At 45.1% G+C, this 13,495-nt stretch overlaps 1 protein-coding gene across 1 annotated transcript in view; it reads left to right on the top strand.

Moving 5' to 3' along the window:
- Positions 1-9,695, top strand: part of LOC118363553 (protocadherin Fat 4) — a 96,964-nt gene extending 87,269 nt beyond the window's left edge. Inside the window, exons 12-17 of the mRNA XM_035744521.1 lie at positions 2,138-2,223; positions 2,759-2,938; positions 3,332-3,456; positions 3,565-3,782; positions 5,142-5,403; positions 6,593-9,695. Coding sequence (XP_035600414.1) covers positions 2,138-2,223; positions 2,759-2,938; positions 3,332-3,456; positions 3,565-3,782; positions 5,142-5,403; positions 6,593-8,490 — 2,769 coding nt within the window. The 3' untranslated portion in view covers positions 8,491-9,695. The remainder of the gene's footprint in view (positions 1-2,137; positions 2,224-2,758; positions 2,939-3,331; positions 3,457-3,564; positions 3,783-5,141; positions 5,404-6,592) is intronic.
- Positions 9,696-13,495: the final 3,800 nt, after the last annotated feature.

Here is a 13,495-nt window from a genome sequence, read left to right as displayed (position 1 = left end):
AGCCACCAGATGTACATAGAAGATTAGTTTATGATTCAATAGCAGTTATGACCTCCTGAGTTTTTATAGCCGAGAGCAGCGTCCACATTTGGCCTCGTCGTCTTTTTTTGCACCATGAGATGATAATTAAACTGCCCACACAGTGGTAGTTCTGTATGGGGGTTTTCATAGTTTGTAATTATATTTGATTGCTTGTTGTGATTTACAATATAACCTCCAGAATAGCGTCAGACACTGAAATCCCTTGTATTTGAATCTAGTATTTTCTCTGCCAGTTGGCGGGGAGAGAAAAAATCAGCAGCCTGTCCAACGTTTTATACTGTAAGTCTCCGGCTGGACATCAGATCTGTCATTTCTCACCCTGCACTGGGATTTCATAGGAAACTGGTCAAATCGTTCAATTGTCCGCTTTGAGATGTGCAGAGTGACAGAATGGAAAGGTGTGACAGAATGGCAAGGTACACAACAGGCATTGAGAAATGCAATGCTGCCCTTACTGCACTGCAAATATTACGGGTAGGTTGAGGAATGACCATGTTGAGGCTCTTAGCCGAGCTCGAAGAATGGAAGCAGAGCGGGCACGTGTCGTGCCTGAAGTGCCAAGTCCCTGAGGCGGTGTAAAGCGAACCTGATCAGTGTGATTGGAGAAGGTGATGTGGGTCATTGAGGTTGTCCCTTGAAGGCCTTTTCTTTCCCCAGATCCTCCACTTTTGGATTCTGAGCAGATGAAAACCAGACACCGTTCGTAGTAATGTATGACGCACCGAGAGTCAAGGACACCGTTGTTTATATGAGAAGCATATTTTAGATCACCCTACTGAAATCGGCACCCCAACAAGCATTGTTTAATTGTTTATACTCTGTTGTTATAGCTTTATTTACAATGGCAATGGCAATGAGAATAGTATGACCACTAAGTTAAGAACACTAATGTAGTTTACGTTTGTTATACAGTCCTGTCTCAATTTAACTGCAACAATTGTGGTCTCATTCTTCTCAAGGCTATTTTTGCCTTATTTCTGTTTGTCTTGTCATGAATGAGAGTGGTTTTAGGCCTCACATAAGAAAATCTACAACTGGTTTACACCCTTTAGCATCTACATTCAGTTGTTTTCCTCCTCGACAAGTGTTAAACTTGACCTTTTCACACAAATAATCCAACAATAGTGTGTTTCTGTAGACAATGGCATGTTTCTGTAGTGTTCAACAGCAGCCATCTTTCTGGATTTGTCATCTAGAAGGTTGGTCATGAGAAAATGATGCTGTCAAGTGACATCACTGATTTCGTTTACCCTGTTTCATACCTTGTTCCAAGTTAACCAAACAAAAATAATGCTCCTGGTAGTTTTTTTTTTTCCAAAGGGTTTTTCCTTGAGAAAAACCCTTTTCCAATCGTGTGAGACACTTGACAGTGTGTGTATGCTGCGGTTTGGCTGCAGGGACTTTGATCTGAGAGAAAGGCATTAATAAAATGCCCATCTGGCTCTGACGTGTAGGTCTAGCCCTTCAACAATAGCGACAAAGCCCAGAGACAAATTACTCTTGTTTCCCTTGTTGCTTTTTCGCTTCGTAAAACGTTTCTGTGTTAGCAATTACCTCAGGAGACCGAGAAGGGGAGGGGGTCACGCTCTCCGCCATCTCTTGGATGATTTGTGCTCACGCTCCAAGCAGGCCGCTCCGTGTTTACCTAAGATCCTGGTGTAGGTGGAGCATGCTGTCATGGTTTTTCAACACGTTCACACACTTTCCTTTTCTCTTGCCACCTCTTTTTTTTCCACATCAGTCAAGCTTCAGAGACACATAGGGAAAGTAGAACAATTATTAGCATTGGCTAAGGGTGAAAGTCATATCTTAAGGGAATCTCAGATTAATATTTAAGTCTACTGTACCTCCCATCTTCATAATGATGGTTTCAAATACGGTATGCTATCAAACGACATTGATTGTGACGTACAAAATCAGTCATGTGGTTATCTGTAAACCGGAGTGCTCGTCTGAGTAAGACATGACCGTCTGAGCTGGTACAACTATCAGGAAGGAACAACGTGTGTGGTGATTTGTTGTGTGCTACTACAGTATATGTACTGTACAGTCCAAGGAGAATGACGTGAGTGTGTCTGCTCCCCTCGTCATGCAGGCTGCGTCCCTGACAGTCGACCTGTGTGGAGACGATCAGGAGCCAGGCTACTGTGCTGTGAGCAACGTGGCTGTGCATACTGACTGGTAAGAACACATAAAGTAGAGCTTAGCACACACCCTGGCAGAGTACACACAGAAGAGAATTTGGGTATAGAGGAAGTATTTATTTCCATATGAAAATGTTCATAGTATACGGTATCTATAGTAATGAGAGAGAAAAACAGAATTCCATTTGAAACTGTTTACTTTCAGAGTGGCTTACCACCTTCAATGTATGCAAATATCATCATTAGTCACTATCTAAACAATGCAGCAATATCTCAAATTTCTGCAAAGAATGGAACAATCTGTGGGTACATTCATCACCTTGACTGTTCTCAATGAACCCTTGCATATCCAGCGAGCCTAGTGTAAATCATAGTGTATGTAAACACGTACATGGACATCACTTGTACCGTTTAGCATTGTGAGAGGCGCAGAGTGAAAAGCCGTCTGGACCCAGGGGGTGGGGGGGTGTATGCGAGACTCTGTGTGAGCGATCTGGCAGATGAGGAATGGTCCGGGAAGGTCATTGTCATTGTGAGAGGTGCTGACCTCCAGCGGCTTCTCCTTCTCGCAGGATCCTGGACGTTGGGCCCAACAGGCTCTCGGTGGGTGGCGTCAGGTCAATAGAGCCTGTACTTCACCGCCGCGGCCAGGTTGCCACCCACGACTTTGTGGGCTGCATCATGGAGTTTGCCGTCAACGGCCGCCCGCTGGAGCCCAGTCAGGCCCTGGTATCTCATGACATCCTTGACAGGTCTGGTTCCCTCCCTCCCTCCTTCTCTTCTTATTTTCTGTCTTTCCCTACACCCCCTCCATCCCTCTCAATCCCCCTAAAACCCCAAACTCTCCCAGCAGGATATCTGGTCATTCTCTGAAGCTCTCAACCCTCAAGAACAGCTGAAGAGCCATCTTTGATATAAATAGCAGATGTACAGTTTCTTGAAATAGTAATCGTAGAATGGAAATTCTTTCTCTTGGTTGGTTGTGAATAGTGGTGAGGATAGATCTTTTAATATGCTAAATCCCTGGATCTTTTATGGGTTTTTTTGTATTGCGGGAATCTCATCTGCCGTGTCCTATTGAGGGCCGGCTGTCCACCAGGGGGGCAGACTTGTGTGTGCCTGTCTGACTGTCTATTTGTTTGTAGATGTCCCAGACTGGAAGGAGCCTGCACAGCCAACCTCTGCAGACACGGGGGCACCTGCATTGACTACTGGTCCTGGCAGCAGTGCAAATGCATGGAGGGCTTCACTGGAAAATACTGCGAGAAATGTATGAATAATTTGGAGGGGAATTTTGTCATACACTTCTGAATTTGACCATTACTCAGAAGGCAGATGGTATTATTTTCTTTGACTTGTGCTTTTCATTCTTTCATAGACATCACGGCCGACACGGCTCTCTCACTGGATGGGACTGGACGCCTTGACTACGCCATGCGCCAGAGCCCCAAACGGGACATCCTGCTGCGCCAGAGCCTCATGGGCTTGACCTCTGACCTCTCTGGGCCCAGCAGCCTCAAGGTTAAGTTCCGCACCCGCAGCAAGAGTGGCACCCTGCTCCACGTCCAGGAGAGCAGCAACTACACCACCATCAAGGTAAAGGAAGTCTCCACGGAGCGAAACCCTATCGGGTAACAAGCCACACACAGTACAAATACTGTATGCATGCAGAGATGCGCTTCTAGTGCTAATGTGTTTGTCTGTTTTGCTTTTCCCAAACCATTCTGAGGTTTCTATACTTAGATTTCTCACTCACATGCGTTCATTTGTGTCTGTTTCTCCATCTGCCACTCGGTCCACACTTGAACATGTCACACGTATGCACAATCCTCCCTTTTAACCCCCACCCCCTGAGTCAAAGCTATAAGGGGATCTGTGTCTTTATCACCTCCTCTCATTACCCTTACATATACGCTCCTTCATTCTGCTGATATAGAGTTCAAGGCTTTGACTGATCCGGGGCAGCTGTCCGAGGGCCCAAGCTCTTATTCATCCTTTTCCTTTTTCCCCCAGTCCACTTCCTTTCCCTCTAGGACACACCGGGTCTCTCTGGTTGTGTTTTCCGGTGCAGTGCGTGTCCCCCCAGAATCCCCCTACCATTACTACTATACGGCCCAAAGAACAATATTGAATGTACTGCTTGACCCCCCCCCCCCAACCCCCCCTCCCAAAAAAATATATATGCATAGGGTATAAATAACGTGATGTAAAAGAGATAAGTTAAATTGGTTCTCCAGATCTCGTTTCCTGTGTTTTTGGCTCGTGTGATTTTTTTTTTCTCTTCCATTTCCAGATTTTCGTCGTGGGCCTTTAAAATCAATTCTTCCTGAAGCTACATACCATTGCTGATGTTTTGTTTCTTTGAAGGGGAGGCAAAAGAGGTTACTTTTCCACTTTAGGCTGAAATATATGAGATTACCATATACAATGCCTGGCACACTGTCATTTTGATGAATTACTTCTATATGATTCACTCTGTTGCGTATGGATATAGTTTATGCATATTGAAGGTAATAGTATGAACGTTCCTGCATACCTAATATGATCATCATACTAATAGCTGGTTTACTGGTATTTGGCATATGCAACCTTTACCTCTGCACTGCAACAGTCGTTGTTGTAAAGGAAAATGTGTTTTCAATCAATGTAACTGGTATAATAACGGTACTGTAAATTAAATAGATTATTAGTATTACAAAACAAGAACAGCTCTCCAACTGAAACAAAACATCAACAACATCTCTGAGTTGGGAATTATCAGAGCATACAATCACATCATCATGCTTATCACATTTATCCACTCTTTCCTTCTCAACAAACAATACAGTATCAGTCTGTCTGCCGGGCCTGCATTCCTGTCTGTCTGTGTCCATCCGTCTATCCAATCCATCCGTTTGTCCTCGTCTGCCTATCTGTCCATCCATCTAACTCAGTCTCTGTCTTTTTCCCTCCCAGCTGAAGAACGGCAATGTCCACTACATATCTGATGCTGGTGTGGGGGGTAAGGTGGAGAGGACCCTGGGAGAGATGGTCCTATCAGATGGCCAGTGGCACGTCCTGCAGGTCTTCAAGAACGGCTCTTCAACCTCCCTCCACGTGGACGGGGCACTCGTCAAGCTCATCCAGCACCCCACGCAGGACTTCGGGGGTCTCAACGTCCTGACCATGTCCCTCGGTGGAATCCCCTCCGGGCCCACCCAGCAGAAAATTGCATCAGGTGAGGTGGTGATGTGTGAAGTTTCTGTTATTGTCATACAGTATGTGTATGGTAGATACCTTTTTCAATTAATATAAGGTCTTCTGTTGAATCAGACCATATGTTGCAGTCCTGCTCTCTGGAGCAAGTGTAAATTGTGTTTTATTTGACATTGGACAAATTGTAGAAGAGAGTTAATGCTGCTCTCTTTTACAGATCATTTCTAGACAATAACTAATGTGAAAGTAGTTTGATTAGGTGGGGAGCCCCGCCTTTGATGCTTTCATGTTTTTATTTTATTGCCATGGAATCTTGTCTTGGATTAGATCTAAATCAGATCAGATGTCACATATCAAATGTTTTCGGACTTGAAAATAGTTTGGATAGGGTGAACGAGAGGGCTTCCAGGGGGAAGGGATACACCACTGTACATTTTAGACTTTTAATGGAAAGAAAATGACTTTATACTATGGACTAACATGGTAAAAAAAGAAGCAATTTTAATGATTTGTTGGCCTCTTTCACACAATAAGGTAAAGATATACTTCAAAATAAACATGCATGCCTATGGCAGGCTGACTTGCCTAGCACGAAGATGATCTGGTCCCGGTTTCTTGGGGCCACACATACACCAAATAGGAACTGACCCTCGCTTAATATGCATGTAGAAGCATTTGTGGTCTGGTGTGCATTCAACTAGTAAGGATCTAATGAATAGAACAAAATGGGATAAATTCAATAAACATGTGTTTACATCTGTGAGGGAACTTTGTGGAGCAAAATGAAAGCGAAGGTTTGAATTAGTCACCAAAACATTTCTTCCAGATGGATGTCTTGAAGCGATACGAGGTCTGAAGATTGTCTGGCATCCACCTCCTATGTTTTTGAAAATAATTACATTGGCTTCTCTCAGAGTTGCCAACGATTTATTTACGCGTTTGAGAATGTTATTTGTCGAGGTGTTTTCCATGAGGACATTTCATTGAGATTTTGGCCGATGCTTAACCAATTTGCCGACTAAACAAAATTCCTCCAGTTCTGATTATAGCTTTCAGTTCCTGTTATTTACAAGTTGGCGATCCCAGCCACTTGGCACATTCTGAAAAACGCTCAAACTTAATTCGGAAATTATCACTGTATTGTCTTAATAGCCGTCCAGGAGTGCTTCCTGTTATTTGAACACCTCTTCCTCTCCCTATTCTTCCCACAGGCTTCGACGGCTGCCTGGCCTATGTGAAGTACAATGGGGAAAATCTTCCCTTCAGCGGCGATCACAGCACTGTCACCATCTCTAAGACCAGCCCAGCCGTCAAGATCGGCTGCAGAGGGCCCAACCTGTGTGAGAGCAGCCCATGCTGGGACGGCCTGATGTGCGTCAACCAGTGGTACACCTACCAGTGCCTCCCGCCCGGCGAATGCGCCTCGAACCCCTGCCAGAACCGAGGGAGCTGCGTCCCTGGCCCCCACTCTAGTTACACCTGCGTCTGCTCTGAATTCTACACTGGCAAGACCTGCGAGACCCTGGTGGCGTGCCTGGGGGTTCAGTGCCCTCAGGGCACACTCTGCAAGACAGCCAACAACGGCGGCTTCATCTGCAGCCCGAGCCCCACGGTCACGGAGCTGACCTTGCCCATCTGGGCGGTACCGGCCATTGTGGGCAGCTGTGCCACAGCCCTGGCCCTGGTGGTGCTCAGTCTGATCCTCTGCAACCACTGCAAAGGCCGCAACAAGACCAACGTGCCAAAGGAGGAGAAGCAGCCCAAGGAGAAGAAGAAGAAGAAGAAGAAGAAAGGGAGCGAGAACGTGGCGTTTGACGACCCAGATAACATCCCGCCGTACGGCGACGACATGACGGTGAGGAAGCAGCCTGAGGGCAACCCCAAGCCAGACATCATCGAGAGGGAGAACCCCTACCTGATCTATGACGAGACAGACATCCCCCACAACAACGAGACCATCCCCAGCGCCCCGTGTGCCCCCTGCCAGATGCCTGAGGCAGATATTGAACACTATGACATAGACAACGCCAGCAGCATCGCCCCGTCCGACGCCGACATCATCCAGCATTACAAGCAGTTCCGCAGCCACACACCCAAGTTCTCCATCCAGAGACACAGCCCTCTGGGCTTCGCCAGACAGTCTCCCCTGCCCTTGGGGGCCACTAGCTACAACTACCAGCCCCAGTACAGCCAGGCCCTGAGGTCCACCCCTCTCAGCCACTCAGCCTGCCCCACACCCAACCCCCTCTCCAGACACAGCCCGGCTCCCTTCACCAAGCCCTCGTCCTTCTACCGCAACACCCCCACTAGGGAGCTGAACCTGGCCCGCCGGGATGGAAGCCCCCTGGACCTGCACCACAACGAGATAGGCCAGCCGGGCGCCATGTTCAACTACGCCACCCGGCTGGGCCGCCGCAGCAAGAGCCCCCAGACCATGGCGGGCCACGGCTCCCGGCCGAGCAGCCGGCTCAAGCAGCCCATTGAGCAGATCCCTCTGGAGACGGGACCCCCTGTGGGGCTGTCCATCGAGGAGGTGGAGCGGCTCAACACACCGCGGCCCCGCAACCCCAGCATCTGCAGCGCCGACCATGGCCGCTCCTCATCCGAGGAGGACTGCCGGAGGCCCATGTCGCGGGTCCGCAATCCGGCCGACGGCATCCCCGCCCCCCCGGAGTCATCATCTGAGAGTGACTCGCACGACTCCTTCACCTGCTCCGAGATGGAGTACGACCGGGAGAAGCCCGTGGCCTACAGCTCCAGGGTTCCCAAGCTGTCGCAGGTCAACGAGTCGGACGCCGACGATGAGGACTACGGCGGGCGGCTCAAGCAAAGGCGTTACTCTAGCCGGTGGGCCGAGGGCGGGCCCGCTGCACAGGCGCCGATGACGGACCATTACACTTTGCCCCACAAACTGGGCCAGCAAGCCGGGGGCTTCAACTGGGACAACCTGTTGAACTGGGGCCCCGGCTTCGGCCATTACGTGGATGTGTTCAAGGACCTGGCCCTGTTGCCGGAGAACGCAGCTGCAAAAGAGATGGACATTGAGATGAACAGTGGCGACGGGTCAGTGACCATTCTGAATGAAGGGGAGGCCGAGCAATATGTATAAGACTATTTATTACAATCCCGTACAATATGGTATGTTCTCTGAAAGACAAACTAAGACGATGTATATAAGAAGCAGAGAACATTGGACTCGCAGTCTCCATTAATGTCTTTGTGCAGTAAGGCAGAAAGGGACACCTGTAATATTACTTCGAATGGAGTGTAAACCTCCTGGAAGAGTTTACCAGTCCTTTCCAGACCTCATACTGTAACTGTACAATCATTCATCTCTTTAAGGCGTCATTATGCGAAATACATTAACACCAAATGGTTGGAACAAAGAGCCTGTGTCTGAATTCAATTTAGGTACTGCAAAGCTCCATTTTATCTTAATCAAAATGTTTCTGGTCTGTATTATCAATAATGCCACTCCTTTGCAAGACTTCTGTTACATTCACTTGTGAGAGATAAGCGATAACGTTGAAACACTTTGCAGGAGAAATTCCAAAGGCCATAGCAATAGAAACCCAGTCCCGATTCTCATTTTTAAAAGGAAGCATGTGTGTTTTGATCCCACTGCACCTGTAAGCATCAAGATACAGCCCTCGGTGCGAAAATGAGCGCACCACTTTGTTCGCACGGTAATCGAGGCCTGCCAATGTTATGACACGAGCACGGTGATAACTTTCTCTGGCTGTATGTGCTCACAGATGACCGGCTAAGCACTCCAAGACCCAAGATTAATCAGGTCCCTGCCTTACCGACATTTGAGGATGGAGAATGGGGAGGTTACTGTTGGTTCTGTTGGCTGGGGGTGGGAAGGTTCTGGGGTGAATAGTCTGGGTCACAATCCTCCGAGCTGGAGTGTTATTCGACCAGCCAAAAGGTTTGGACAAGGCTAGCTGATCCATCCCGTCTTGACGTGAACCCCCCCCCCCGCCCCACTAAGACTATGAACTTGTGTACATTTTTTTCATTCATGGGAAATCATGGAAGTTATAGTTGTCAGTGTTTTTGTCCATTCTTTTTAAATGTATGGTTTCTACTTTTTGTACTGTTTTATTAACTTAATTAAGTGACTTAAGCAGTGTTTTATGGATATGTTCACCTGCTCAAGTGTATGTTCTTACTTTCAGGGAAAGTAAGATCGAAGACTTATTTTTTACATTTGTTACGAATGTAACATCAATATTTTCCACTTTTGATAAAACTATAACATGCTTTGTAAATGTAAAAAGCCAATAACAGAATAAAAAGTATTTATTTAAAGGGTCTCTTTCAATACAAGGTGAGCACAACCATGCGGTAAGCAATCTCACTGCAATCCTATGGGGGCTGTCTAAAAATAACGCAAACTTAAAATAGGAACCTTTGAGCTTATATAGCAGTTCAATAATGTGGGTGGTAAGGTATTTTATACTCTAAGGACTCTAAGCCTGTTGTGAGCTGAATTGAACAAAACATTTCAAAAGGCCATTGAGTACCTAAATGAAACTGAGCCACGGTGCTGGCAGCCAAGCACAACATCCAGCGGACCTTGCGACGCAGGGCCCTGTATTGCTTTCAACAATTATTTACATCTGGCTTATTCAGCAGAACAATTTTTTTGTAGCCTGGTGATCCGGTATGCAACATGCTTATCTTCTCTGTCATCGAGAAAGAGAGAGAGAGGCCATGAACCAAGCGAGGAGTGACAACTCCAATCTGGTGGATTACTGTGGGCTCCTGGAGAGGTTCTGTCCTGCCGAGGCCAATGTTGACGAAGCCTGCTTGGGAATGCTGTACCATGCTGATGCTGAAATAATAATAACACTCATAATGATAATGACAGCAAGTGAAAAAGAACATTGAGTAAATACAAGAGAAGATGAATTAAAATGAACCTCACAGCATCTCTCTCTCTCTAATGTTTGTGAGACTGGCATGGCAGGGTATCAAATTGAATAGAGGAGTCAAAGATTGCGTAGCAATGCACTCCAACTATATGTGAATTAGAAGGGAGACAAACCCCTATAGGTGAGAGGGAAACAGGGCTGCATTAAGGGAGTATTGTCCTACTAAATAAAACTAGAGAAATGGGTAGACACTGTATACTTGTCATAGAAGGATTTGTTGTAGTTGAAAAGTTGCCAAAATTGTGTTGTTGAATTGTCTTATCGTAATAATTGCCACTAGCTGGTTATGAAATGGAATTGCTACAGTGTATACCGTATATTTCTGACGAACATAATATAGAACACTGGATAAACACAGTTAATGTTATTTCAATGGAGTCAAATGGACAAACACTCGTAGGACTATATTCAATCCGTATCGCAGAAGTTCAGCGCTACAGCGCGATTGAAAATTAGGGGCTCTCTCCAACCCTTAACGCTGACTCCTTACAGATTTCGTGACAGAAATGTGAAACGTCTCCGCGGGAACATTGACTTTCAATATCAATTGGGCTTTAACGGCTGAATTTCCGCGATAAAGATTGAACAGGCAATGTTCCCGCGTTAGCGGAGGCCGCGGTCACAGTAAGCGATATATACATGTCGGCTCAATCTGAAATGACCTTTACATTTCTAACGCGCAATCCGTAACGCTTCAGAGATACAGATTTAGTAGAGGCCCCTAGTCAAGCACAACTTCGCATGATTACATTTGTTAGTTTAGCAGTGCAGGGTGACTTAAGTTATCAACGTTCGCCACATGAAGTTATCAACGTGTCAAGTTAAAATTGGAACAAATTGTTTTCCAAGCGAGCGATAATGACGTAGATGCCAACAAGGCGTTCCTGATGTTCTGTATCTCCCCGTGCCAAAACCTTCTTTGTCTTGACTGAAGGCGCGAAACTAGCTAGAGGCAATTTCCCATGCAGCTTAGTGGTGAGCGAAACCATTTTAAAGTCAACAAGTGTCATCGAAATAAAACTGCCATTAAAACGCTTCACTATTTTAAAATCCACAAGTGTCATCGAATGAAATTGCCGTTACAAATGGTTTTGATCGACTCTGTTTACTTTGACTTGTCCTCAATGTTTATAAGAGGATGTGGTGTGGCAATATTATTGACTTTCTTAAATCATCCAGTTCGTTCAAAACCCTCCCAGAGCTTGTTTATAAAGATTGATTATTCCTAAGACTCCGGCGTCATGAGGCACGGTGAAACTATAACAGCTTTCCTTAGGCTTAAATGATGTGGCTTTTAATTAAAAGCATTGTCAGAGGAACATAAGCCTTATTCACTAACAAGACTCAGATTTGTTGGCTGATCCTAAAATCTATTCTGGGAAGTGGCCTGCCTATCTTGCATGTAGTTAAAGCTCTAGAGGATAATCTACTGACTGGAACATCATACGAAGAGTTTAGTTCCAAAACGCTATATCCATTCACTTTTCACATTTGTTTGTTTTATTATCAGAAATGATTGGGTACCTGTTTTGTCTGTGAAATATATTACTGTTCTCAGATTTTGAATTCCTAGATTTTGAATGTGTATTAACATGGATTTTGTTGCAAAACGCTATATGCTGTATACATTGCTTAGCTGGAATAGAATGCTTGTTTCCTGTATACTTTAAATACATAACTCATATTACCTGTATTGATTCATTTAAATAAATTATTTTGTTAAAATATTGACGTCACAAATGTATCATTTGTACCGGTCTTTGCTAAAAATGTGACTATTTGTCTGACTATCAGTGCAAAAAAAACAATTCTCAGAGTGAGGCGTATATGTAGCGTTTTGCAACAAAACATTGATTATTTATCACTCTGAAATGAAATGATCTCGGGATACGTTTCAAACAAATACATGTCTGTCATTGAACAAAGTGAGGTTATTTAAACAATAAAAGCTCATTTACCAACATTTACGAAAATGGATATATAGCTTTTTGCAATTAAACTCTTCATTAATGACTATCTTTTTGAGGCAGGTGTTCATTTATGCTTACAGAATCTTAAGGCCTTGATGGATAAAATGGAGGACAATCGCTGGCTCATTGGTGAAATACTTGCACGTGAAATAACAGCTAAAGAGATCTACATAATGAGGAGTGTTCAAGTTCACATCTGCATCAAAGCTGTGTCGTTGCCTTCAGTAGTGTTCCTCAATGCTGTGCATTAACGCAGCCAAGTCGATGCCTTTCAACTGACATGAAAGCATCAATGAAATAAACTGCGGGCGAAGAGAGAAATGGTTTACATACTTTTGTATGTCTGCATCTTTGGAATATAATATATTGTTTCTATGACTTGCTGGCACATTCTCTCGTCCAAAGGGAAGGATTATGTAGGCTTATACCGTATGCAGTGGCGTGTCCAGAGGGCGGCTACGTCCACCCCTGAATTCTGATTGGCCACCCAAGTGCCCCCTACCAGAATTCTGAGATCTGATAGATTGTCAATGAATATATTGATCATTTTGACCAAGACGTTAAAAAAAAAGAGTACGACATGCCATATTGTTTTTGGCCAGACAGCACCAGATACACAGGCTACAGATACCAAGACAGAGCGGCACTGTTTGCCTCGTGAATTGAAGGAACATTATGAAACACGGATGCACACGCATTGGGAAATCATTTTTTACGTTTATTTTTTTTTGTAAACATTTCACTGGAAGCCTTGCTTCCCTTGGCATCCATGGATGCATGCCACTTTGTAGGCCGAACGTCGTGACACTGACGGCGTTCATAATTGATGTCCCTTTCCATTCAAATGGCGGTGGCACGGAGCGCTGTTGGGATGCTGGACTTATTTTGGAGGTAGGTGAAGGTGCTAAGGTAGCCTACTTTTTGAAGTGATTAGTTTGACAATCAGATGAAAACATCATGACTGGTTGTGTTCATGACACATGAAAAGATCATGCATTTTTACAGTTAAATAACATCTTTACTATAAAGCCCATGAAAAAAAGATGGTGCACGTGCACGCATAGGAGGTCCCAATAAATTTTAAAAAGTCACGGTAGAATTCACACTCTGGATGGCATTTTCACAAAGTGAATTTACTCCTGTATGATAATGCCCTCATACAAAAATCCTGACCTTGGACGCAAACACTTTAACAAGACTTTTC

The sequence above is a fragment of the Oncorhynchus keta genome, chromosome 30, assembly GCF_023373465.1.
Source record: "Oncorhynchus keta strain PuntledgeMale-10-30-2019 chromosome 30, Oket_V2, whole genome shotgun sequence".
Classification (NCBI taxonomy): domain Eukaryota; kingdom Metazoa; phylum Chordata; class Actinopteri; order Salmoniformes; family Salmonidae; genus Oncorhynchus; species Oncorhynchus keta.
This window is presented reverse-complemented; position numbering and strand designations above follow the sequence as displayed.